The 27,578-nt window shown below is 34.4% G+C and overlaps 1 protein-coding gene across 1 annotated transcript; it reads left to right on the top strand.

The window, feature by feature from the left end:
* The first annotated feature begins 2,500 nt into the window (after positions 1 to 2,500).
* Positions 2,501 to 27,578, top strand: snx10b (sorting nexin 10b). The gene is made up of 7 exons (XM_028818248.2): positions 2,501 to 2,746; positions 11,965 to 12,003; positions 17,577 to 17,663; positions 17,850 to 17,950; positions 22,015 to 22,113; positions 25,949 to 26,164; positions 26,552 to 27,578. The coding sequence occupies exons 2-7, from the start codon at positions 11,980 to 11,982 to the stop codon at positions 26,634 to 26,636; spliced, it is 612 nt and encodes a 203-aa protein (XP_028674081.1). The 5' UTR covers positions 2,501 to 2,746; positions 11,965 to 11,979; the 3' UTR covers positions 26,637 to 27,578.

The following is a 27,578-nucleotide window of genomic DNA, read 5'->3' as shown; positions in this document are numbered from 1 at the left end:
TCCAAAATAAAAAATGGAGACAATGGATGCCACCAGGAGAGTTTAGTAGGTTCATATAGCAGCAGATAGGTTAAATATTTGTTTTAAAAAAATAAAATTATATCACAAAATGTAAATTCATTGTTTTTCTGTTACATTGTATCTGCTTTCCATATCAGGGTTGTACTTGTGCCCGAACACAATTGAAAAGAATACAATTTTAAAATACAATAACTGTTGAACAATTAGAAATAAGAATGTATGACTGATAGATTGAGCTTTGCAAAGACCAAATAAGAACAGAAAACAATGCATGGAGAAAAAATTTGAAACTGGAATTGATACAACAGTAAAGTCAATTAGGAGCACAGCTCAGTACATTTCATTGAGTTAAATGCATTAATCATAGTTCTAATAGAAGGACAAACCTAGAATTAGTGATCCACGGGCACCTCAGATTGATCAATAAAATCAATCAGTCCTTAATGTATGTAACATCTTTCAAGATAATCACCAGCTTAAAGAAAACAAGATTACAGTGCAAGACAGAACCCATGACCCTTGTCCATCCAATTACTTCACCAATTCTCCTTAATCAAATCATGTAGACGTGCAGGATGGGCATCACTTACATTAGACATTAGGCAGGAACCAACCTTGGATGAGGTGCCAGTTCATCTCAGTACTGCCATTTTAATATACAGTATCTGAAGTACAGGTAGGAGTGCACAGTGATGAGGAGGTTAGAATGGATGCCCCAGATTTATAGGAATCTGATGTGGATTCCCACTCTAGTCACCACCTTTGAGACATTTCAGTTTTATAAATATGTTTGTGTGATGTGGACTTTCATCAGCCATGTATTGCAATGGAAAGGAGAGCTGTAGTAGATTAATTCATAACATAAACTGAGGATGAACTTATTAAATACATTTCAACAAGAATGTAGTATTGAGATTAATCAAGAGAAACCTGGGAAACCTAGCACTAAGAACAGAGAAATACACATAATGATCAGTCATATAGTCCATTCTCTGTAAGTCAATCTCAAACCCACCTAATTCAATGCAGAGTGGGCACAAGGCAGGAAACAGTCATGGACAGGGTGTCAGTCCATAGCAGGGCCTACTCACACACATGCCCACACTAATACTCACAATGAAGACAGTGTATAGGTTTATAGGGTCAATAGTAATCAGTTCTCTGTTGGGGATATCAGGGCTATAAAATGTAAGCATTTCTTCAATTTATATTTGCTAATTAGGCTATACTGAAAGAAAAACACCTCATAATATGTATAAGTGTCCTAATTCTGATTGCCTGTTAACAAATATGTTTTGAGATTTTTCAAGTAAGGAAGATAGAACATTTCAGTTAAGGCTGTTATATTCCCTAATCATGGTGCTTGATAGTTGTTCCAGTTTGATTACCACACACAAATAGGAATTTCACTGCATTCCGTATGCATGAAAATAGTGATCCTATATTATATTATCCTATAGTCACGTGAGAGGACGATTCCTATAGATACAGACAGAACATTAGAACTCAACATGGAAAATATCCAGGTGTAGGACTGAAATCCATGTCACTGGTTCCACAGAACAGCTACCAGGCAACTCTACACCCTGTAGAATAAAATAATTCATTACATAAATGGGTGCTACAGAACAAAAAAAGTAAAATATAAAGACAGAATTAGTACAAGAACTGTGGTCCAGAAATAAAAGAGAAATCTGGATTTCCCATTTCCCATATCAATCAGTGATAATTTTACATAGTACCTTTAGACACGTAACATAAAGCAAAAAGAGTACAGCTTTACATTTATATTAATTTGTTCGACTGCCCCTTGATATTTTTTAATATTTAGAAATTTAAATAATGCTAATACAGTATGCATACTTTAGAGATAGTTACTAATTTGTTTGACTTCTTACATGTTTTGTTTTACTTACTTAATTGGCTGAGTTACAACATTTGGCAACTTACAACATCTGAGATATAATTGGTTACATTTCATTTTCTTTTGAAATTGGAGAACAAGCAGGTGAAGAGATTTGCTCATTGTCACACAGTGTCAGTATCAGGATTTGAACCCACAAACTACACGTATAAATAATAAAAAAAACAATTAGATTTTAGTAATCTATTTTTGTAGCCGTGTTGTCAAATTCAAGGGGAGGTGGAGCAGATCATATTCTCGCTACCACAGCTGGGTCCCCATTCCATTGTTGTAGAAGTGGTTTATCCACCAGGCCAGTTTTTAGTCTTTACGTAACACCTCGAGTGTTTGGGATATGCAGTACATACAGTTTGATCTTGTGTACACTGGTTCTTGGGATTTAAAAAAAAAAATCATTCAGCATGAGATCTGGGGCAGCAGCTTTGGCTATGATTAATCAGGAATGTCAATTTAATTCTACTACAGTCACTGTCTTTACTAATACGCCGCTTCATTAATAAGGCGCTATAAAATATCGCTATGATCGTTTTCTGAAACGTGCATTTATATTTTGAGCTTTGTGGATTAGCTAGGTAAATGGTCTTTCCTCGCTTGGAAATTCCAAACTACTGGCTTCGGGACAGAAAAATTCCCAGGAATGTTGCTAAACCTGTGGATTCCCCGAAAACACTTCCGCCGAGAGAGGGAGCCGAAGCGATCACAGCAATAATAAAAGCGAAAATAGGAAGACTCGCGCAACGCAGCGTTTTGCAGAGAGAGAGAGAGAGAGCGTTGGGGAAGTTCTCGGCGAAATAACTGACGGTAAGGATTTTGAACCTGTGCGGTTTCGTTTTAAATACACAATGTATGTCGGCACTTGACTCTCGCTTCTAATACGCTAATATATATATAGCGTTGCTTTATGGACATGCGCGGAAATGAGATAGTATTGTGCTCAGACTCGGACGGTGAGTTTTTTTTCCGCCTTATACCTTTTGTGTGGTCACAGCTATTTACATATTTTTTAAAAATGTGATCAGAAAGGAAAGCACTATTTAGAACGAATCAACAAAAAAAACTTCAGACGTAAGCTTTCGCAAAAAAACGATGTGGGTCGTTAACCGGAGGAAGACGGCGTACGCACGTGCCTGCTTGCCTGCCCCTGCCATGCACTCGTGCACTCCGGCTACCAACTGCGAGATTACGATGTTAAAACAGCAGCTGCGTTATTTTCTTGTAAAGTATAAATGAGTGTTCAGTATTAACATTTTAAAGGGGGAGGGAAAGCAGACTTGCTGTCCGATCCTGCGCTTCTGCTTTCCATTCAAGTCAAAAGGAAGATCCAATTCCGGCCACAAACATCAAGTGTAACTCCTGTTCAGTTTTGATGCGCTCATAGTGTATAAAACGGACCAGGATATTGTGGAGTTGCAGACAGCACTTTCTTTTGTAGTTTAGTTTCAACATTTGTGCAAACATTTGGCTGAATCTTCAAAAGTAATAGCACTGTTGGTGTGGATTCGGACCATCGGCTTCTGTATACGTTTATTTTTGTGTGTATGCGAGCGGTTTTTCCCAGTTTCGCTTTTACAATCAAAAGATTTTTGAATTGAAAATGGATGGGTGTCCCGTCCAGGGAAGGTTAATACCTTGCGCCTCATGTAACTGGGTGGGCTTCAGAAGACCCCGACTTGATTTCTGAGAATGGATGGAGATTCCTTTAACAAACACGAATGAGTACAGTTTACTTAATCGCTTTGACCACAAACCAGTTTTAAAGCAGGGGTCTCAAGTTCCTGGAGGGGTGTAGTTGCTACAGATTTTAATTCCTGCCACTTTGATAATTGTTAAATGACAATTAAGCGCTGTTAATGGCACATACATACCTTGGTGTTGACTTGCTGTTTAAGATTCCTAAGCCTAAATTGCCCCCCCCCCCCCCCCCCCCCCCCCCATAACTGGTTGCTAGTTAAGCATTAAGTACTGAGCTCCACGAAATAAAAGGAAAAAAGATAAGGGGGTCCCAACCTCGTTCCTGGTGGGCTGCAGTGGCTTCAGGTTTTTTTTCCACACCAAACAGTTTTACGATTAGAAGCCAATTCTTGCAGTTAATGATACTTGTTGCTTTATTTATGTATATGGCTTGGCAGTGCACTTGCTCTGACCCTTGGGACCATTTTTGAACACCAAGTAGTATACTTGCTTTATGAATGAAGTGCAGAAACACTCTTTAGTCCTTTGAGGGTAGCTCATTTACATTATGAAATGGTCCTATTCACACATCAGGCACTTCTGTTGTTTTGTTCAGTATCTTTATCGGAGAACATTATCCAAACGTTTATTTGGTGTGTAACCTGCAGAACTCACATTGAACATTTCACTGCTTCACTATTAGTATTTTTTTGGGTCAGCATTAGCTGTGAATCAAAACAGCATTTAAAGAATGTGACCTTTTCTTATCTGAATTTTTGTAATTTTCTAAACATGTAGATCTCATTTACAGGGACAGTACTCGGAGACTAAAAGTAAATCTTATGCCAGGCTGGGTATAAATGTGTGCCATAATGTGTTTTTTTTTTTTTCTAAGTCATTAGATGACTGTACATGTAACGTCTTTAAAAATACAGTGATTTAGATTTTTAGAATAATGAGAAGTGGGAAAGGATTTTAGTATCTTAAATAAATCCGTGAAAATCCCTTGTAATAAATATCTCAAGCAAAAAGATTTTCATATGTGATATTCCAGCAATAAATGAAATCTCGAAGTGAAAAATTTATTGTTTTTCAGGCTGTACAAAAAAGATATTTAACACATAAAAATAAGTGATTTATCATTTTTTTCAAACAAAAATACTATTACTGGCATTTTTTTGGCCCTAGTGTGTGCTTGGTGTGTGGGTGTGTTTGTGTGTGTCCTGCGGTGGGTTGGCACCCTACCGTGGATTGGTTCCAGCCTTGTGCCCTGTGTTGGCTGGGATTGGCTCCAGCAGACCCCCGTGACCCTGTGTTCGGATTCAGCGGGTTGGAAAATGGATGGATGGATGGCATTTTGGTCTTGTTTTTTTCTGATTTATTTTTATGTGTTCCGAGGCTGAACAAACAAGATGCCCTTTGACCGCTTGTTCTTGGAATCTGTTTGTGTACAACTAAGATTGTATCACTGGAAAGCAGTTTTCTGATTTTTTTTTTTTTTTTAAACATATCTAGTTCCTAATATACTGTATTTATTGAATGTAGGTGTTCTTTCCTGCATGATATTACCATAATGTTTTGTTAATTAAAAGTATTTTGTACTTGTTTTTACTGTAATAATGCTTTTTAAAGTGATTATATACTGTAAGATCTTTCAATGAAAAAAGAAGTAGAGTTTAAAAAAGTAAAAAAAAATGTTTTGCTACATGTTGAATGATAGTCACAATGTTACAGTGAGCAGTGTTGATGCCTCACATAGACAAAAACTGCAGTTGAAGTGCTACCTTTGTGTAGTGTTTTTTTATACACTATTCGTGCTTTTATGAATTTAGTTTTACTCTTAAAAATTTGTTACATTTATTGGCAACTCCAAACTGGTGTGGTAATAGTACACACTTGCTTGCATTTGAATTTGTACTGTTGTCCCTGCTAACCGCACATTGCTGCACCCACCACACAATGAAGGACTGGATGCAGGTTATTGTCATACCCAGGACTGAGCAATTTCAGGTTAAAGGGACATCTTTTTATTAAAAATGAAATAAAAGTAATCAAAATTACCTGCTACTTTTATTGTAGACCACTTACATTGTTGGTGTTAAGGATCTTACTGTGTTCTGCAGATCTGGTAACAAGCTCAAAATATCTTTAAAGGTGACAATTTGTCTGTGGAAAAATGTGTCTTGGCTCATAGTCATGCTTAGTTTTTGTCAGTAGTCACACACGTTCTTATATTGTCTTCACTTTTTCCTATTAATGAACAATTGTTTTTGCACTCCAAATGTATTCCTTGTTCAGTCTTCTCTGTAATATGTGTTCTGTCTAAGTCTCAATGTTTTTTATGATTAATATTTGTGCTTTTTTCATTTATAATTAAGATACTGACTTTATTTGTAAAACTGGAGTTCTATACTATTTTCAGTAATTGAGCAAAACTGCACCAGTATGAACCTCAACCTTTGTGATTTTTTTTCCACTGCCCAGAGTTTATCATCTGCATGTAATCTGGTTGGGGCATTCATCTACATAATACTGCTGGTATGATGGCAGAGGCTTTTTTTCTTTCTTGCAGGCATGCAAGATGCAGTTTAATTTGTTCATGTTTCCTGTCATAAATGTTGGTTTTGGTATTGTCTGTATAGCCAGTATTGATGACCACAAGGAACCAATTAACTATTGGTTTACCATTATTTGATTTTAAAAATGCTATTCTTATATTTAAAACAATACCTCATTTAAGATGTGTGATTGTGCACTTTTTTGATTTTTAGACAGAAGTCAGAATCATTTGTTTGCATCTTCTACTGTTTGATTATAACATAAGTACTTGCAGTTTTGCATGTTGATGACAAAAAGCTCTTTTGATCGAAGTCTTTTCTGTGCTGAAATGCACGTCCTAAATAAGTACATTAATGATATGACTAGCTTTAAATAAACTTGTGCTTCAACATATGTCACTTTTTTCACTTGCTTTTGTTCATTGCAGTAGTGATAGTGAATTGAGTGACTGCATTAGTCGTGTTTATAATAATTAGCTTTACCAGTGCAAGAAACATTGGCTTTCTTTTAGAATTTGTTTTTATGTAGCTCTGTATGGAGAAGTTTGGTAGATCGTAGATTTGGGGAGGTCTTTCATCAGAATGTCCTGGTATAGAAATAGAGGAAACCATTCCTCAGTTGTTCACCTGTTTCCTGAGAGTGGGATGGGATTAACACTAACTGTCTTCTCCACCCTGCCAACTCCATCACCTTGTTTAAAGGAATTTTTTGTTGGGCATTAGAAACTGATTCCTAAATTTATTTTTAAATCCATCTTGAATAGTGCATGTTCAGCGGTTGGTGAAATACAGGGAGGTGAATGAAAAAGTAGTTAATTCTTAAGTGTCAATGTTAATAGGAGATAATGTTACAGTTGAAACATTATTTTATTATTAGAGAATTATGTTAAAGAATGTTACTGACCATTTTAAAGAAAGTGTTGAAACTGGCATCAACCAGCAGTTCTGCAAAGTTCACAAAGTTCAGTGTGCTGTTACATGTTAATGAAAATGGACCTGAGCTCTTCTGTAGTAATCTTTGCATTGACATATGGGGACTTTTTCCATGTGATCCGCAATATCGATGACAACCACTGGAGAAGGTAGATAGATAGATAGATAGATAGATAGATAGATACTTTATTAATCCCAGGGGGAAATTCACAATAGATGGTAGATGGTTCCCATGGTTTATGTTCATTCCTCATAGGACCCCATAGTATGCCACTCTTTCACCAATTGCTGAATTGTGCATTTTGTAGAAGCACTCACAAAGTGATGTCATTCCATGCTGTATACACCAGAAGATGTTCTTAGAACCATAATATGAGCCAACAGAAATTTGGATTTATTGTTTATTTTCAGTTGGTTGTATATAATCCAGGGAGTGAGCTGCCTTTTTTAATCACTATGTCTTTTTCTCTTCACCCAAGAAATCCTTGCTCTGTTAAGTTTCTTTTTTGATTAAAATCAATAAGTGTGTTTGTAGGGATAAAGGAATAATTTTGTACATTACCTTTTGTAGATTCATCATTTATTTATTAGCAGATTTTTTTTTTCCTTGAAAAGATGGGTTATGTTAAAGGTGTTGCTTGAAGTGTAGTTCTGAGAATCTAGTGTAACAGGAACATTTGCAAGCGTGGTGGGGTGTTTCCTGTCAGTTAACAACGTGTGATAAAGCCATCATTATGGGACTTGTGGCTAATAAACACTGTAGTGTGCCTCTACTGCGATGCCTGTAATGGTGTCTTTTGATAACAACACCCAGGGTGCTTGTGAACATGGCAGCATGGTGGAATATACAAACAGTCAAGAGGAAAGAAAACTGGGTGGAAAAAAATATTTTTAATATTCAAATGTGATGGTTTAACACATGAGCATAATTTATATATACACACACAACACACCTGTCTTAGTCTAACATACAGTATTTGTGACAGGTTTGGAAATATTGTGAGGAATAAATATAGAAAAATAAACTATTTAAAAGTGGGAGTTGACATATTTGATGTGACAAACATTGTTTGAGTGGTAAATATAATTAAGTGCTGTTTTTGGAACTTGACAGGGAAGGAAGAATGGATTCAGTTTAATATGGGGTTAAGTGTGTTAGACAAGACTGTCTTCAATGCATGAGCTACTGTCCCTCACAATGGTTAATACAGGGTCCTGGTTCAGAAAATTACATTTTTTGCACAGTGAAGCATTGATTTTAGGTACAGTATATGCTTCACACTGAATCATGTTATTGAAGAGGAAATTATACATAATACAGAGTGACTTTTATGTTCCACAATTATATGCTTCCTCATCTCACCAGAGTATCTGAGAATAGTTATAAATAAACCAAGCAGTCTTTTGCCAACTTGTATCTTAACTACTCACTTTTTCTAAGTACATTTTGGATAAAATTAACAGTTCTGCCATTTTAATCTGTGCTCAATGGTGCACGAAATTTAGATGCTTTATAGAAGTTATGCATGTGATGAGAGTATTATTACTAGTTATTAGATAACTGTTTGGAAAGAATTTTGCATAATTATACTCACTGCAAAATAAATCATCAAAAAGGCACGTGTTAAATCATTGCCCAGTTACAAAGGTTTTAAAATTAGATTGCACTGGAATATGGCTCTATCTGTAGAAGGGAGAAGAAGATAAAATAAAATTCACACTAAATAAAATGTTTGAATGATTAATATACTGTTTGGTCATTTCATCAAGTATCTTGTATTTGAATCATAGATCACAAAATTGTTAGAAACTATGTTGACACTTAAATAATAAACTGTTTGTAATGATTAGACTAATGTGTACATTTAAAATATTGCTGAAAGTGAGAAGTTTATTTTTACTTTCTCAGTGCTGCATATTCTGGATATGTGCTCAGCTTGTCATAATCAGCCTAAAAGGTTTCACGTGTGCCTCAGGTAAAATTGTGTTGCTGTCATTAGAAACGTTAGCACTGCAGTACTGGAAAAGGAATTGCAGTACAGTGCTGGTTAGCATTCTGAACTGACTTGTGCAGACAGTGGCATGTTCTGTAGCTTCATTTACTTGAGATTATGATCAGATTCAATTATTATTTTGATTAAAGGTGTCAAGAGGTAAATTGGATTGAAAACCAACTAAGAATAAAGGTGGCCCTCCAGGACCAGGATTTCCCATGTCTCATTTAGAGGGATTTGTGGTTTACCAGTTAATACAAAGGAGACATTTTTTTTCTCTTCAAGAAATCTCATCAGTTATTAAAGGGAGAAAAATCAAAAATGCATTCCACATGAGATAATGTGGTAAATTGTTTTGTGCAGCAATGTCCAGAGAATAATTAAAGTTCTATAAAGGCAAAGATGTTACAGTGGCAGGTAGTTTCAAGTACAATGAGGCCACTGAATGGAATACTGTGACCTTGAACACAGGACAGTGTAATTCTTTAGGTAAATAAGGAGTAGATGTGACAAGAGCTACTTTCATGCTGCTTCAATTGCAAGTTTCTTTCAATGTGGCCCAAAACGATGATGATAATGTTTTGTGAGCGGAGCATTGTAAGATGTGTATTGGTAGTCTCCATTAAAACTATACTGCTTAGATTAATTTTTTCAGGATTTTCATATGAGTGGAAAATGTTTTGCTTGCTGAAAGCTGACCTCCCAAAAAAATCTGTGTTCTACTTTTATGGTATAATATTCCAACATCATGGAAAAATAAACTAAATAAAGCACTTGATAAAGGGGAAGAAATAACTATTTCCCAAGGCTTGGAAACTGCACGTCACTGCACTGGTTACAATAAGTAATTTCAAATTGTTAAGACTACAAAAGTTTAAAAAAAAAAAAACCCAAAAAAACAGTAATACAAGTATATACAGACATTGTTACAGGTCATTGCAATGTGAGATGCCACTGAAGTTTAACCTCTTTTATTAATTTATTAAGTCAGAAATTAAAGCTATTTCCAAAAATTAAACTAATAGCTGTGCATGCGCACAGATGGAATTAATGAGCTGTTGAGAGGTTCTGACGTTTTGTGCAGATAAAACACCTCTGTATTCATTTCATGTTAGCATTCCTGAGATTGCCTCATTTATCTGGCTTTTCTGGCCACTACAGGAATGTGAATATCTGGGGCCTGAACAAATCCCGAATGAGTTAAGTATTGAGTCTATGAAAATGCAAACGCTGGGAAAAATGTAATATTAAAAGCAATAAAACATAACACCTTTTTAATGTAAAATATTGCAGTTCAAATGAAGAAAGGCAAAAATTCAAAAACAATATGGCAGAAAACATAGATAAAACACCATTATAAGAAAAATAAGTGCACCATTAAGTAATACTACAAGATATGACATAACTAACCTATCGTTGAAAGTTCTAAATATACAGCAGTAGCAAAGTGGAAAGACACAGTGTCTGTGCTTAAGAATTTAATAACATTCTGATACTTTGAGAAAACATTTAAGCACGTTCATTGGAGACCAGTCTTTTCTGAAACCGTTATTTCAATAAATAAAATCATCTGCTTTACTAATTATTACAGCTAGCTTGTTTTCCAGTTAAGATGTCAACAAATGTTTCGACTTTGGGGGGAATGTGGAGTTCTTTTGGGAAACTGACAAAACAGTGAGGAAATATGGAACCTCCACTAAGATAACACCAAAATCGATATTCAGGCAGGGTTCCAGTACTTCTTTTAAAATTAATTAACCTCCAAGTACAGAAAAATACCTAACTAAAACAGAGATGAGCATGGCAATACTCTAATTTTCTGTAATGAAAGTGCAGGTGAACTGGAAAATATATTACAGGTAATTACATTAACTATACATAACCTGGGATCTTCTATGTCTGTAGATCAGAGAGAAGTAAAAGTAAAGTCACAATTTAATGTTGTGACAGTATGAGCACCATTGGCAAAAAACCAGTAAAGTTACTCTGCCTTCCTCCGCCACTTCTGTTCTTATTTGCATCTTTGAGATGAAGTTTTGCTGCAGTTTGGCTTGCTGTCATGATTGATCTAATCCTGGAGTGGGGAAATGAATACTAAGTAATGTGTGCAAGTGAAATTACAAGACAGCATCCAAGACGGTATTAGAAGTACAATCTTTATCGGACACTGTTAGGTTATAAGATGATGATGCATTATCATGTGTTTCAGTGGTACTTCCACTTGGGAAACAGCATGTGGTTACAGTAGGGGAAGGAGCAATATTTTCCATTTATAGCTTGCAACATTCTTCAGAGTGCTGAAAAATAAGTGTTTTTTCTTTAATATATGTGCTGTATATTTGTTTTACCCAGATTCATTCATTTTCTGAATAAGCATTTTGCAGATATATGAAATCCCTTGAATTAATCTTTTAACAATATAATAATTGCTAAATTTAATACAGACAACAATTACCAGCTTCTCAGTTTAGATGTGTGCAACAGTATAGGAGATGTGAAAGAACACATACCATGTTTCAGATCAAACTATTTGTCCACCACCAGCTCTTTCATCTTGTTCAGTTTAAGATATTTTAAAGAATAAGATGTGTCACAGACTTTGTACTTGTAATCTGGTATTTTAAAGACCACATGTTGTGTGCAAGTAAATATTTATAGGTTTATATGGTCGTTCGGTTTAGTAAATATATTGCAAATGCAATGTCTTCAGTGCTGTACAAGGCAGCTTTGTTTTTAACTTTTGATATTGTACTTAGTTTCTTTTTTCTGGGTCAGTTTTAAATATTAATTACTGTATATGAAAAAAAACAATTGTTGAATTATATACAGTATGTAACTAATGTACACTAATTTCTTTTTGTAGTCTTGGCTCCGGGAAATGGAAGACATATTTAAAAAAAAGGTAAGTGAAAGAGAATATGAAATATTCTCACTTTTTTTTTCATACCATGTATTTTAGATACTGAAATGAGACTGGTGGATTTTCAAAGGTGGCGCAGTGGTAGTGCTGCTGCTTTGCAGTAAGGAGACTGTGGAAAATTGTGGGTTCGCTTCCCGGTTCCTCCCTGTGTGGATAGCGCTTTGAGTACTGAGAAAAGCGCTATATAAATGTAATGAATTATTATTATTATTAAAATATACAATCTATTGAAACATAGCATTCTAAAGTATTTGGTAGCTGCTATATTATAATCCTATCCATATCTTAGCAGCACTGCGAAAACACACTAAGAGTTCATCAGAGAGTAAACTCACACACTTGGCCAATGTAGCGTTGCATCTGTTAAACTAATACATGTGTTTGAGATGTTGGAGGAAACTTGTAGAATATAAAATAATTTTGAATGCTTTTTTTTTTTTTTTTTTAATTACTTTTCATCTGGGCTGTGGAGTCTGAGTCATGGAGTCTAAATGTGTATTGTTAGTATAATGTGTTAAAAAGTTTAATTTCACATATATAAATTCAATGAAAATGTTTTTTCCTCTAGCCTTAATAATGAAAATGTCTTTTTTTTAATTGTTTAAATTTTGTCTTTTGTTTAATGTCACTTAATTCCTTAATAAATATTAAAAAGCCACATTGTTACAACCTATAAATCCAAAGTGTAACTGGTTAGGGTGCTAAAAAGTAGCTTGATGATTCACATTGGCAGTGATGAAATGTCTTGTATCTTGTATGTTATGTGCTGTCAATCAACACAGTAAAAATAGCAGTCTGATTACAAATAGAAGAAGAGGTGAAGTCTGAGTCAGTGGTACCATAAATTGAGTTGTCGGAGACAGAGGTTTTGTAAATTGTTTCCACAGTCCTAGTTTTCATATCTTTATATATAAATTTCTAGTCACAAACTGCAAAACTTGGACAGACTTACATTTTTCTAAAATCTGTATCAGTGTAATGCATAGTGTTTACAAAAGCCACCGTGTCCATGATGCATACCTGTAATGGGTAGAATTGTCATTTTTGTTTTATGCTGCATTCTTGCATGTGCACAAATGATCCAGAAATCAAGTGTACTGGGTAAAGTTAAACTGTTTGTTATATTAGTCTCCCACTTTGGGAAGTTTGTGTAGTTTTGTGTTTCATTTATAGATTATTATCATAACTGTTTGAGACTGTTTCACTAGAAAGTTTATCTGACTTTGAATCTAGCTGAAGTGTACACAGTACTGAGTGAATGTAATGAAGTTTAGCTATTCTAAATAAACAAGTCTAAATAAAATTTCAGTTTAACTACTCTTGATTGTTTAAAATAAACGCTGATGTTTAATAGTAATAGAACATTAGGATTATCCTTGTATGGCTGTATGAAATCTTAAAAATGTTGATACAGAGAGAGAAATAATTTTGCTATATGGCATACAGTATATTGAAAAGGAAAGGGACTGAGATTAAGCAACAAAATTAATTCTTCCAGTAGAGCAGTACTCACTGGAGAAAATAAAGGAAAAAGTTGATGTGAGCATCAGTGATTGAGGGGTATTACTGATGACGGACAATGCAGAGTACAAAAAAGTGTTAAACGTTAATATAAAGGATAATGGGGCTACACAGTAGTGTAGTTGATAGAGCACAGAGTGTTCTCTGGGGACTTTTATTTTTCTTCCACTTTGAAAAGAAATGCTGTCAGATTGACTGCTATCCGTGATTACTCATGATATTTGTGTGTTCTGTTTAATTTACTGGAATCTTATCTAGGGCTCTTTTTTCACCAGTACAGGCTCTGGCCTCTTTGACCCACAAAATGAAATGTTTCTCCGAGTGCAGAGGAAACAGATACAGTATGACTGAGTAGTGAGAAGAATGAACAAAGGTGGATATTTAATCATCTTAAAGTGCTTTGACTTTAATTAGGAACAAATCATTTTTACATAATCAAAACCTAAATTGACATGCATCTCAAACTCATTTGACCAGTTTATAAGGCCATGTGTGCCACATTGACATCCATATTTGTTCTGAAGTTGTTGCAAATGACCTGGTGATGAATCTTTATTTTACAGATAGTTCATTTTGTTCTATACTACAGATGTTGGATTGGTTTGTGATCTGGTAACTGGGAAGGTCACTGTATTAAGCTGAACTTGCTGTCATTTTCCTAGAGCTATTCCAGGACTTGAGCGTCCTATCATGAAACATTCTTCAACTGAAAGAACCCATTCACACTGATTTCGCAGTTAATGTTCAGCTATCTTGTGTAATTCAAATGTTATTCTACGTATATCAAAAGATATCATACCTGATGTGAAAATGCATGCTACACCTTTACACTATTGCCAATGGATGCATTGTTGACAGCAACAGGTTTTCACAATGGATATCCTTCCAGCAGTGTAAATTAGTTGGAAGGAAAATAAATTTGATTACTTTAGCCTACGATAATCTCTTCTTGGATTGTTGTTTTGTATATGCATTATTAGAAGAGAATTGGCTCATTGGCTGCTATGCCTCATTCATGACAATCTTGCAAGCTGTGAGATGACTGTAACCTGTTTTTTTATTCGGAGCCATGGTCAGCTGATATTAGCTAGATGGGTTTTGGATAGTGGTTCATTGACTGTGGTGCCTTTGGCACCTGCAGCAATGTTGTAGTCAGTCACTTACACACCTGAAGTTACCTGTTTACCTGGTGTATATATAGCATTGCCTACATGTGAAGGTCAAGTGTTACCAATAAAGCAGCCACTCAAATCATTAAAATTGCATTCATTCAAGTTTATGGACCTGGTGTTTTCAAATGTAGAACTGTTTAATTTTACATGTAAAACACAAGACAAAAAACACACTAGTTCATAAACAGTAATTTATTCATACTCTACATTAGAAATATGAATCACTTCCATGACAGAGGAGAACTCGCTGAGTACACAAGTCACAGTTCTATAGACTGTACAGCTGTCCGCATAAGTGTGTTGCGTGTCACTTTGTTTGTGAAGCATTCAGTTACAGGAAAATTTGGTTCAAAGAGTTCAATTGTTTGAGTGCATAGCTGTATGTAAGCTATCAGTAATCAAAATAAGATGCATCGTTCCACCAATAACACACACAAATATCTTGGAAGAGTCACTTTTGGTTTCATGGTTGAGGTTATTTATGTCATCATGGTTGAAAAAGTGCTTTGAGTAAAGCTGTTGTTGGGTCAGCTGCCAAATGTTTTTGAAAACATTCATATGGTTATTCAAATAACATGTTAGTTAATCCATTATTTAAAACATAATTTGTTAATATTGCCCTTCTTAATCTGTACTTTGAAATACTATTTATGAAATTAGACAGTATGAAAGGGGAAAAAAAAGAACATTGATGTTGAAAATATTGCAAACTGAATTCCCATCTCTTGCAGTCTGCATTAAACATTATATACTTACTTGGTCCCTAAAAGTGGAACATCTCATTTCAACTTTCAGCATACATGGCTTGGAAAAGCAGAAGACGGCAGCTTTCCTCTGAACTCTTTCATTTAGTTTATCTGTTGAGCAGTCCTAAAATGAGTAGAGTATTGAAACAAATCAATCAACCAACAAAGACCCGTTAGTTAATGTCATATTTTTTCCTTGAAATGTTGGTTATATTTTAAGAATTTATACATAATAATAATAATTCATTACATTTATGTAGCGCTTTTCTCAGTACTCAAAGCGCTATCATAATACTGTGTCTACATAAAAAAAAAAAAAAGTCTTTGTTACATGGAGTAATGTCCTTGTGTCTTTTTTTTTTCTGTCATTTTTTGGTGGTAAAGTAGAATGATGTTACCCTTCTTTTCAATACATGAGCAGAGTTCTTCATTTTTTTTGTTAGTGAAATTAAAGAAAAAAACTTCAAAAACAAATATAGAATACTTAAAATGTTGAAGACCATTAGTGGGAAAGGAGTGGGGAAAAACTATCATTGTGCAAACTGTAGAGTATTAATTATTACACCCATCCAACTATTTTTTTTTGCAAACTCACAGAGAATTACAGACCAAAAACATAATTGGGTGTATGGCTGATACCAGCTCCGGATGGAAAGCCATTCGGTTATAAAGCAGACTCCTACATATACACATTCATTTTTATCTGGGCCAGTTTAGAGTTACAATTGAGCTTAAAACATGCATTTGATGGTATAAAACACTAGAGTACCCAGAGAATACCCAGAAGGACACAGGAAGGGTAAATGGTGACTAGGCTAGATATCAGATATGTTTCCATACATATGAAGCTGTGACTAGCAGTATTTTGCTTATTCAGTAACAGAAAACAACTTATTAAAAACCTGTTCAGCTGGACTGTGGATTACAAAAACAATAAAATTCTTCTAGACAAACCAGGATTTTATTTAATTTTTTATTAAGAATAAATAAGACTTGACTGTATTGTAATATTAATTAACATTTGGCAAAACAGTACTAACTGAGGTTGCAGTAGGGACTGGGTGAGAAGTTGGAATATGTGCTTAGTCTTAAAATCTGAGTAGCATTCACTACATAAACTACAGTTTCTGCTTTTCTTCCACAATGTTGTAACTGTCAACAATAAATGTTAGTATGGAGGTTGCACAGTTTGTTTTAATTTTTGTGCTCTTTCTTTGTGACCTTTGAGTTTTTAGCTATACGATAAAAACCCTTGACAATGTGTCTTTCTTACATTAAAACAGTTTATCAACTTAAATTTGGAATGCACATTGAAAAGCTTTAATTTAAGAACATTTTTAAATATAGTTATTACTGTTTTGAATTTGTTCTCCATTTTAATTTTATAGGGGATACCATATGTAGTGTTTAGGCATGGGCACCACCTTTTTGGACACACCTGCTAAAAAGAGAGTCAATTTATAATAAATGAAAAATACAGAAAGTATTATTTTAAAGGGCAGTCTTATTAATTTATTTTCCATTTTCGAAACTTCACACAACTAAGACTCCATAATCTTATCTAAATATTTTTTGACTTTTGAGTTTATGGATGTCCAATGGTAATGCAGCAAAATATACAAAAAGGTTTAAAACTTTCATTGAGAGTTTGCTTATTATGTGATGTTATGTAGAATCTGCACAATCGACCTTTTTGGGAGCACATGATGTATAGGCTGAACTAAAATATTAATAAAATTAACTAAAATACTAAGAAAATGCATGTGCCTGTCAAACTTGCATCACTTTAGCATATTTTAGGGGAACATTTTTTTCTCTTTTGTCAACCGTTTGTTTAACCAGAAATACTGAGAAATGCCGTAAATGCTAATAATTGTGGATGTGTTGCAACAGAATGGGGTGGATATTTAACCCAATAATAGGAGTTTCCCAACTAAGTACATAGCTTAACAATTTTGGTAAAACTATGAGTCACCACCCTGTTTTACTTCTCCTTTTGCCAATAGATAAGCAAGCAGACAGCAGGTTGGAAGTGGTCTTTGTGCTTGCTTGCTTACATTGAAACACTCCCTTATTTATTTTTGCTTTTTTCCTTTCCATTGCAATGATTCTGCAGGAGTTTGTCAGTGTTTGGGTTCGGGACCCAAGGGTACAAAAAGAAGATTCCTGGCACTCTTTCATTGATTATGAAATATGCCTTCATGTAAGTATATTTCAGACCATGTTTTGTGCTTAATTTTAAGGCTGCTCTAAGCAATTTCTCAACTACTATGCAAAACAGTAAATGGTAATCATGTAAGATGCATATGTCTTTTCTGTCTACAATTTTATTTTTTTGTAAAAATTCTGCCAGCAAACATTAGTTAATATTTTGTATATTGTGTTTCAGACAAATAGCATGTGCTTTAGAAAGAAGACAACATGTGTTAGAAGAAGATATAAAGAATTTGTGTGGCTAAGACAGAGGCTTCAGGATAATGCCCTTTTAATGTATGTATCATAATGTGAATTCTTCAGAAATTAATAATTCTATCTTTTTTTTGTAGTTATTTATGATCATAATAGTACTAACTTCCACACCTTTTAATTTTTAATGGTAATACACTTAAGGCTCATATTCATTATGATGTTTGCTGCTATTTGTCTTTTTTATAATTATGTTTTCACTTGTTATATACATATTTAAGTAAATTTAGTATTTTAATCTAACCCTGTTTCATATGCCGTTTCTTATGATGATTCCTTATTTCATAGAAACAGCATGATATATAATTGGATTGTACAATAAACCAACATTAACTCATTAAATAAATGTAAAACCTGGTGTCTGTGTTGTGTACATAGCCAGCAGTACTTACTCTTAGAATTGGTAATACTGTAGGATATTGTGTTCAGAATTAACACACAAGATTCATCCATCTATTTTCTGTGATTATTTATTAAACACAAGTGTGATCATGCAGTTAATGTAATACTCCTACATTTTGTATTGTGTTGGAATTTAAAATCTAGTTTTATTGAAGGATTTTTAAGAAGTTATTTTTAATTCACTAGATCCTGCATCATAGCATGAGAGGCGCCCAAGTTGAATTCTTGGGAAGGAAATTGTGTAGTCTGCATATTCTCTCTGTGTTCATGTAGGTTTACTTTGAGCACTCTTCTGTATATCCTTGGGATGTAATGTGGCATTAATTTAATCTAATATGAGGAAATGTAACCCCTACTTAAGATTGCTTTATGATGGCTGGCAGTCATTTCCACTGGTGACTGTCGAGTTCCAGCTCCCTAAAACTTGAGAAATAAGATGGATTAAAGCGCTACTTTCATGATAAATTGTAAATTTGTTTGATAAACTGGAGCTTAGTCTCTTTCTTGTATATTGGCATTAAATTCCTTTGATCTCAATTGTCTGTACTGCTGTTCTCACTGCTGTTAAGTAAGAGTTTTATATCTTGAACACCTTGCATTGTTTGTGCATCTGAGAAGGAACTATTACTTAGACTGACAAATACTTTTGCTGATAACATTGTTTAATTTTACTGTTTAGAATTAAAAATTGCATTTGCTTCATTGTACATTTGAGGGACTAGAAAGTCACATAAACATACAGTGGCATGTAAACGTTTGGGCACTCGTGCTTAAAATGTCTGTTGTTGTGAGCAGAAGATCTGATCACCAAAGGGTATAAAGTTAAAAATGCCACATTTGCTTAATATTTTAAACAAGATTACGCTTTTATTTCCATCATTCACAGGTGCAAAATACCAACAAAATGAAAAGGGCCTGAAGCAAAAGTTTGGGCGACTGACATAGTACTTTGTAAGACCTCCTTTGGCAATTGTCACAGCTTGTAAATGCTTTTTATAACCAACTAAGAGTCGGTTATTACTTGTTTTTTTTCGCCCATTCACCCTTGCAAGATTCTTGGGCTATCTTGCATGCACTGCTCTTTTGAGATCTAACCATAGATTTTCAATTATGTTTATGTTGGGGGACTGTGATGGTCATGGCAAAACCATCAGCTTGGGGCCTCTTGAGGTATTCCACTGGAGATTTTGAGGTGTGTTTCGGATCATTATCTTGTTGTAGGACCCATCCTCTTAACTTCAACTTTTATACAGATGGTGTGATGTTTGCTTGTAGATTTTGCTGGTACTGTATTTATTTGACTCTATTCTTCCCTCTACCAATGACATGTTCCTTGTACCACTGGCTGCAACACCACAAGCCCAAAACATGATCGATCCGAAACTACCTAATAGTTGGAGGGGTATTCTTTTCTTGGAATCCAGCACCCTAGTGGCCAGAAAGTTCTATTTTGTCTTCATCAGTCTACAGGACTTGTTTCCAAAATGGATCACACTTGCTTAAATGTTCATTTGCAAAACTTCAGATGCTGAATTTTCTGTCTAGTACACAGGAAACGTTTTCTTCTGCCGACTGTGCCATGAGGGTCATATTTGTTCAGGTGTTGCTGCACAGTAGATCAGAGCACCACCCCTCCAGAGTCTGCTAAATATTCCTGAAAGTCCTTTGTACTGGTTTTTATTTCCCTTTCTAGCAATCCATCGAACAGTTCTTTCAGAAAGTTTTCTTGGTCTTCCAGACCTCAATTTGACCTCTGCTGTTCTTGTTAACTGCCATTTCTCAATAACATTATGAACTGAGGAAATGGCTACCTGAAGACATTTTGCTGTCTTCTTGTAGCCGCCCCTTGCTTTGTGAGCATCAGTTATTTTATTTTTGAGAGTGTTAGTTGCTTAGAGGAGCCCATGGCTGCTGATTGTTGGGACAAGCTTTGAGAAGTCAGAATGTATACAGCTTTGCAATCTGCATCACCTGGGGTTTCCTAATGGTGACTGTGAACAAGCCATAGCCCTAATGAGCTAATTAAGGTCTGAGACCTTGGTGAAAGTTATCCAAGACCTCACATACCTTGGGGTGCCCAGAGTTTTGCATGGCGCTCCTTTCCTTTTTTCCCCCCGTACAGTTGTACAAAACAAGAACAATATATTAATCTTGACATATTTCTTTTCAGCATTTTATGCATCTTTAATTTTATGCCTTTTGGGCATCAGTTCATCTTCTGCTCACTTAACTATTCACAGTAACAGACATTTGAAGCAAGCGTGCCTAAACTTTTGTATGCTGCTGTACATATGGATTGGTTATCACTCTGCATGCCATGCTAAAGTTTAACCTGGAACACTACATACTCATTTTATACTGTTAAAATCAAAAAGCCTCTGGAGCCTACTTCTAATATTTGCAAAATGTGTTTTTAAGTTAGAAAACATGCATTACTTAGGGCTCTTATTTATCACCTGAATGTTCATTTGTTATTTTTAACGAGATGATAAAGTTTTGAATAATTTCTTTAAATGGAACAATTTGAATGTGCCGTTTCCTAAAAATACATTTAATTTTTTATATATTGCAAATCTGTCACTCAGTTAAATTGAATGCATTTCACTGTAAATAGAACGAACACTGCTTTGTTAGACACTAAGATTATTTTGTACATTTAATATATTACAATTACTTCATCTATATTACCCATAGTTACCTTTTTGTATCTCTTGAAACGCTCATTATGCTAAACCTAAATCAGATATCAAAAATAAAAAATTTTTATGCATATTGTGAATTGACTGTAGAGTTGAGTATAAGAACACATTTTGTCATGGACAGAAGTCTTTTTAAGTTGAAATAAGATTACAGTTTCCATCATGGGACTAATTTATGTTAGTGATGTTGCGAATTTGATTTGCGGCATACTTAAAAACTAATTACATTTTATAATACAATTACAAGTAGTTTTTAATGCTTCTTTGTCACAGATAGTGTTTCATATTTAATTTGTTTTCTGAAAAGTATATAGTGATGTCTGTGGCATCATACAATTGTAATACATAACTGCTAATTGTGATTAAAGCTTACTAACAAATCTAGTTGGGTGATTTGTGTATGTAGGTGTGAATGTGTGTGTGTAGTACAATGAAAATGTTTTCTTCAAATCACACTAAAAAATATATATTTGCTCCAAAATTGGAATCCTGTGATTTGGTTCAAATAAAGCAAGTATTCAAGTTTAAGTAAAGAATGTTGTGATGGTGGGTTTTTGCCACTTCTGTGGGTAGATAAAAGTGATTTCCTGGTGCAAAAAAAAAAAAAACAGTATTTATTATTGATCCAAAATATATTGGTAGAAAAACGTTTTGGCACTAGCTGTTATTTATGATAGCCATCTAGTAAAGAATACTGATACTCTAAACAGTTATCTTATCTTTTTCTTCCTCTTTTTAAATGAACCCATGCTAAAATGAGGATGCCCAACAATACTTAATTTGAATTCTCAGAACATTTGCCATAGAATGTGTTTGAGTGTGCCTCCTCATTCCTATCAATTGCTCAAAATGAAGAAAATCATAAAAAATAAAATGATGGATTAAGGACCTATAGTTGATTCATCTCCCTTGTTTCCTGTATATTTATAATTAGTATATTTTGTACATTTTTGGACTGTTAGATGTTAATCTTGTTTCTTATTGTAGAGAATTACCAGATCTGCCTCCAAAGAAACCATTTTTCAGCTTGAGCAATAAGCAACAATTGGAAGAAAGAATTAAAGGTCTGCAACAGTTTCTTGAAAAGTAAGTTATTGTTATTTTATAGGTTTGTGTTTTTCAAATCAATATTAATGTGATAATACATTTGTTTGACAAAAAACATTTTTAATTGCCCATGTTTTCTCTTACTTTCCTTATTTTAAAAAATATCATAGGAGCAGCATGAGTAACATTGTGTAAAATATTGAACGTACAACTGTGGATTTTTATTTTTTTGAGGCTATCAAAAAAAATTCTTCACATATAAGGTGATCTTAAATACAGTATAAACTGGGTATACTATATACCAGGTTTAAAGTGGATTCAGAAAGTATTATTGTGTAGTATTGTGCAGTAGGTTTAATTTTACATGGATAAATTTGTCATTTTTGCCAATCAGTCTACACTTCGTAAATAGCCCATAATTACAAAGTGAAAACTGGATTTCAGAGCTTTGCAAATTTTATGAAAAACCTAAACTAAAATCTTTCATTTCTATGGGTATTTAGACCATTTGCTGTCGTACTCCAGATTTTGGTCAGGTGCATCGTGTTTAATTGTCTTTGAGATGCGTCTAAAACTTGATCTGTACCTGTGGCAGATTGAATTGATTAGACATAGTTTAGAAAGGCAGACATCTGTATATATAAGGTCCCACAATTCACACTTTGTTTGGACAAAAATCAAGGCATCAAATATAAGGAACTCTCTGTAGACCTCTGTGCTGACGTTGTGGTGAGGCATAAATCAGGGGAAGGGTATAAAACTATTACTAAAGCTTTGAATGCTCCCAGGAGCACAGTAGCCTAAATAATTTTGAAATGGAAAAAGTTTGGAACCAGCAGAACTCTTACTAAAGTCGTCCAACCAAACTGAGAGATTGGGCAAGAAGGGCCTTGGTAAGGGAGGTGTCCAGGAATGCTGGGTCAGTCTAACAGAGCTTCAGAAGTCCTCTGTTAATATGGAAAAATCTGGAAGAGAAACTAACTTGGCAGCACTCTTGAGTAAAAGGCATATGGCAGACCATTTGGAGTTTGTCGAACAGCATTTAAAGGACTCTGAGAGCTTGAGGAAAAAGATTCTTGGGTCTGCCGAAACAAAAATTGAACTGTTTGGGCAGACCTGCAAGCACTATGTCTGGAGAAGACCAGACACTGCTCATCACCTGCCCAGTACATATGGTGAAGAATAATGGCAACAGCATCATGCTATGGGGGTGTTTCTCAAAAGCAGGGATAGGGAGACCCTGCAGAATTGTGGGAAGGAAGAATATAGCCAAATGCATAGAGGTCATTGAAGAAAACCTGTTCCAGAGTGCATGTGACTTAAACTAGGGCGAAGATTCACCTTTTAGCATGACAGTAACCTAAAGTATATAGCCATGCTGAAGTGGTTTTGGGACAAATCACTACCCATCCTTGAGTGGACTAGCCAAAGCACAGACTTAAACCCCATAGAACATCTGTGGAGAGACCTGAAGATGGCAGTTTCCAGATGCTTACCATCCAGTCTAATGGGCCCTGAGAGGATCTAACAGGAAGAATGGGGGGAAAACCTGCCCAGTTCTCAGTATGCAAAGCTTGTACAGACTAACCCAGGAAGACTCAAAGCTGCAATTGCTGCCAAAGGGACTTCTGTAAAGTTCAGTACTGATTTATGGATCTACTTAATTGTATGAATGAGAGATTTCAGATTTTAACTTTAAATAAATTTGTAAAACTTTCTGAAAACATGCTTTTGCTTTGTTGTTATGGGTTAGTGAATGTAGATTGCGCCTAAAATCGCATCTAAAACACAATGTGCAGAATGTGAAGGGGTCTGAATGCTTTCTGAATCCACTGTATCTTTCATATAAAGACACTATTATGACTTAATACAAATTAACTTAGTTTCCTTAAACTGAATACTTTTCCATTTGTATTGCTGCACCAAAAAAAGACAAATAAACTAAGCAATTGCTTACATATAGCGACACCTAGTGGCTAAAAGTAAACATTGCATTTGGTTCTGTTCTAGTGTGACTTAAAAAAAAAAAAAACAAAACAATTTTTTCCCCGTTTTTTCCTTCTTGTACCTCGGTTACTCTTACTGTTAATGACTGTTTTTATTACCAAAATTTGATTTATTTTTAGGCTAAAATATTTTACACGTTTTTGAATACAATGTAGTAATATCATTAATTAATACTATTAGGATTTAATTGGGATAATTTTAGTGATACTCGAATATAGTAACAAATATAACAGATCAGCTTAAAAATGATTAAATGGGAAAAAATGGTTGATAGTACCCACTTCTCTGGCCTTTTTAATTATTTTAAAAATGTGATAAGCATAAATAACATGATGGCTGAGCACTTGAGAGTAATGCTTAAAAGTCGATGGGGGTAATTCTTTATACACACTGCAGTTTTTCATTTTGACACCTAGCAGATTAAACTTTATTAGTGGACTATTACTGTTGCCCTAATACTGAAGCAAGATGTACACAGAGTATTTTACTTCAAATGCATGTCTAGTTGATGTTTCAGTGAAGATTATGAGTTCTCTCCCCTTTCCAGCATTGAGAATAAAGGAAATGAATAACGTCATAACAAAGTTTATTTTTCAATCTTTCTTATGAAGCCATTCTTAGCCGTACTATTGTGAAAGAGTGTTATGAAGTATATTAAAGTCCTTCACCAAGCCAGCCGTTAGAAAAATTGCTTTGGGCATAAAATCAAGTTGAAATAAATTAATGTCCACTGTCATTTACATTAGTGGGTGTTATATGTGTGGTGGCCTGCCTCAAACCATCCCAAATCTCTTTAAAGATAAATATTATTTTATAAGGAAAGTAAATCACATTTTAAAAGAAATGCAATAAAGTAATAAATGTGCACACACTTGTGGTTAACTGCTTGCCATTTATTTGGATAGCCTTTTTTCCGTGTGCTTTCAATGAATGATTTTTGCAATGTCACAAGTATGCCATAGTGTACTTCATACAATTTATCAAAATTAAGGTTTTTATTAATTTGAAAATGTGCTTGAGGGGGTAAGGGGAAAGTGCTTAAATGTAGCGCAGTTCTGAATGTCTCTTTGTTAATTTGATCAAACTTTCTTGTTGTTACTTTAGTTCGTTTAGCATGTAGAGATAATTTATCAAGTGGGATGAGATGGAATAGTCTCTAAAAAAAAAAACAAAAAAAAACAAAAAACACATTGGACATTCCTGTATAAAATTTCAAGCTTTTGTAAAATATAGAGAATTCAGACAAGGAAGCGCTCATCACTAAGGAGGGCATTGTAATGTATAGCACCTGCATAAAAGCACTAAGATTTAATTAGGAGACAAATGAATAGTGTATATTTATACAATGGATTGTTGAAGCTGTGTTGTAAATTAACTCACTTTCATATTTTAAAATGTTTGATGCATAAATATCCTCCCCTGAACGGATAATCTTAAAAAAAAAACTTTGTTCAGTTTAAGATGAGCAAAATTGAATTAAATTAAATCAGATTCATGTACTGGATTGCATATTGTTATGAACATGGTACTTGCATAACACCCTGGATTATGAAGTCTGGGAGATTGTTGCAATCTACCATCCATCAGTGTTGAATAAATGAGCTTTAACTTTTTAAGTAACTGTCAGTTTGATATTATTGAACAGTCATATGATGATTCATATGATTATTATGTGTGCTTATGACCATACATGTACATATAAGTGAAACCATAACTGTATAGTTGTGAACATATGCTTTTCTTGTACGTTTAAAACAAAGGGCTATAGAGTTATTCTTGTCTGTTCTGAAATTTTGTGAAGTAATGTATATATTTGACAAATCACTTTTCAGTTGACAGATTTTGTTGTTCTTTCCCCTATCAACAGAATTTTACAAAACACATCTCTGCTGTCCGATAGTCGACTACACTTGTTTCTTCAGTCTCAGCTTAGCCCTGAAAACATTGAGGCATGTGCTTCTGGGCAGACAAAGTACAGTGTGGCAGATGCCATCCAGAGATATGCCTGCTCAAGCAGACGATTCCCAGTGGAAACAGAATATGAAGAGCAAAGCAAAACCTATTCAGACTCTGACTCTGAGAGGTATTTTGTGTTCTGGTTTATCTAGTCTGCATTCTTTCTGTTGATCTAATATTAAGATAATGAAAAAATTAATTGACTGAGATTTTATTGAGCTGTGACAGCTCATCATATAGGCTTTGCCTACACCTCTGCACTGAATTAATGAACGTGGAGGAAATTCAATTATCTGCATTCTGATTATGTGAATTTCATTTAGTCAGACTTGAATTATTTCCTTTTAAATTATCTAGCTAAAAAAATATCAGTCTGCACTCCGAACGGCTAATTAAAAGTCCAAATTTCCTGTCTCTCTGTGTGACTGGAGATAATTAAGGTTCTCCTCTGTTACTCAGGCTTTCAGTATGTTGTGGAAACCAATTTCCTCTTATTTTATTTTCCTCCCTGCAGTTCATCCTCGGGGCTAGGACACAGCAGCGATGACAACACTTTTCAAGACTGCAAAACAAAATTGTCTGAAGGGGAAACTGTTTAGTTGGCCACCATGTTTGCCATCTGAAGTATAGTACTCTAAACATTGCTCCAAAATGAGCAAATCTAGAAACTGCCCATTAGTGAAATTCCTGAACTGGCTATAGTGCTGCTAATAGTAATAAAAAAAATGTTACTAGACACTGGTGGAAATATGACATGCTTTATATTTTCGAATGTATTGTTTTTGAACACAACCTGTATTTAAATATTTGAGTTAAACTTTTTATGACAAAAAAAGCTACCAGGGCATAATTGTTCATCTGATAAAAACAATCTCTTTATAAATAATAGCAATGAAACTCTGTTGTCTGATTATAGTTTGCCCAGTTAAATGTCAACACTTTTGTCCTACAAATTTAATGAGTGGTTTGCACATCCCACTTATAACAACAGATATGTGGAAAGAAGATTTCTCAAAGTTAATGTGATGGTATGGACTTTTGCTATTTGTTATTTTATGACACTGTGACATTTTTTAATACTGAATTTTTCAACATACTAATTTTATAACTTATGAGAATGTATGTAATCTTTAGTCATACAACAAATATAATGAAATATTTATAAAATTGTACATTTGTAAAATACTTTATACTGTCCAATACAGAATACAATTTTGTTAATCAAATCTACAGTAAAGACTTAAATGTTAAAATGTCAGACAGTTGTGATATTTTTTTTTCCTCCCCCAAGTATGATGTAATTTTTCAGGTTGGTTTCTGAAGGTGACTAATTTATTTCATGTGTTGTAGCATATATGAGTATTTGATGTACATGATCTTTTTAACAATATACTACTGTAAGGTTATTTTTGGAAGTGTGTGTATGTTTCAGGGCGACATTTGCTTACTGTTCAATTCAGTTAAATGCAGTATAAAGTTTACCTTCAAAAATGTACTTGTGAATAAATGTGAAAGTTAAAAGTGTCATTTATTAATATTAC

This window comes from Erpetoichthys calabaricus, chromosome 13, assembly GCF_900747795.2.
Source record: "Erpetoichthys calabaricus chromosome 13, fErpCal1.3, whole genome shotgun sequence".
Lineage (NCBI taxonomy): Eukaryota > Metazoa > Chordata > Cladistia > Polypteriformes > Polypteridae > Erpetoichthys > Erpetoichthys calabaricus.
This window is presented reverse-complemented; position numbering and strand designations above follow the sequence as displayed.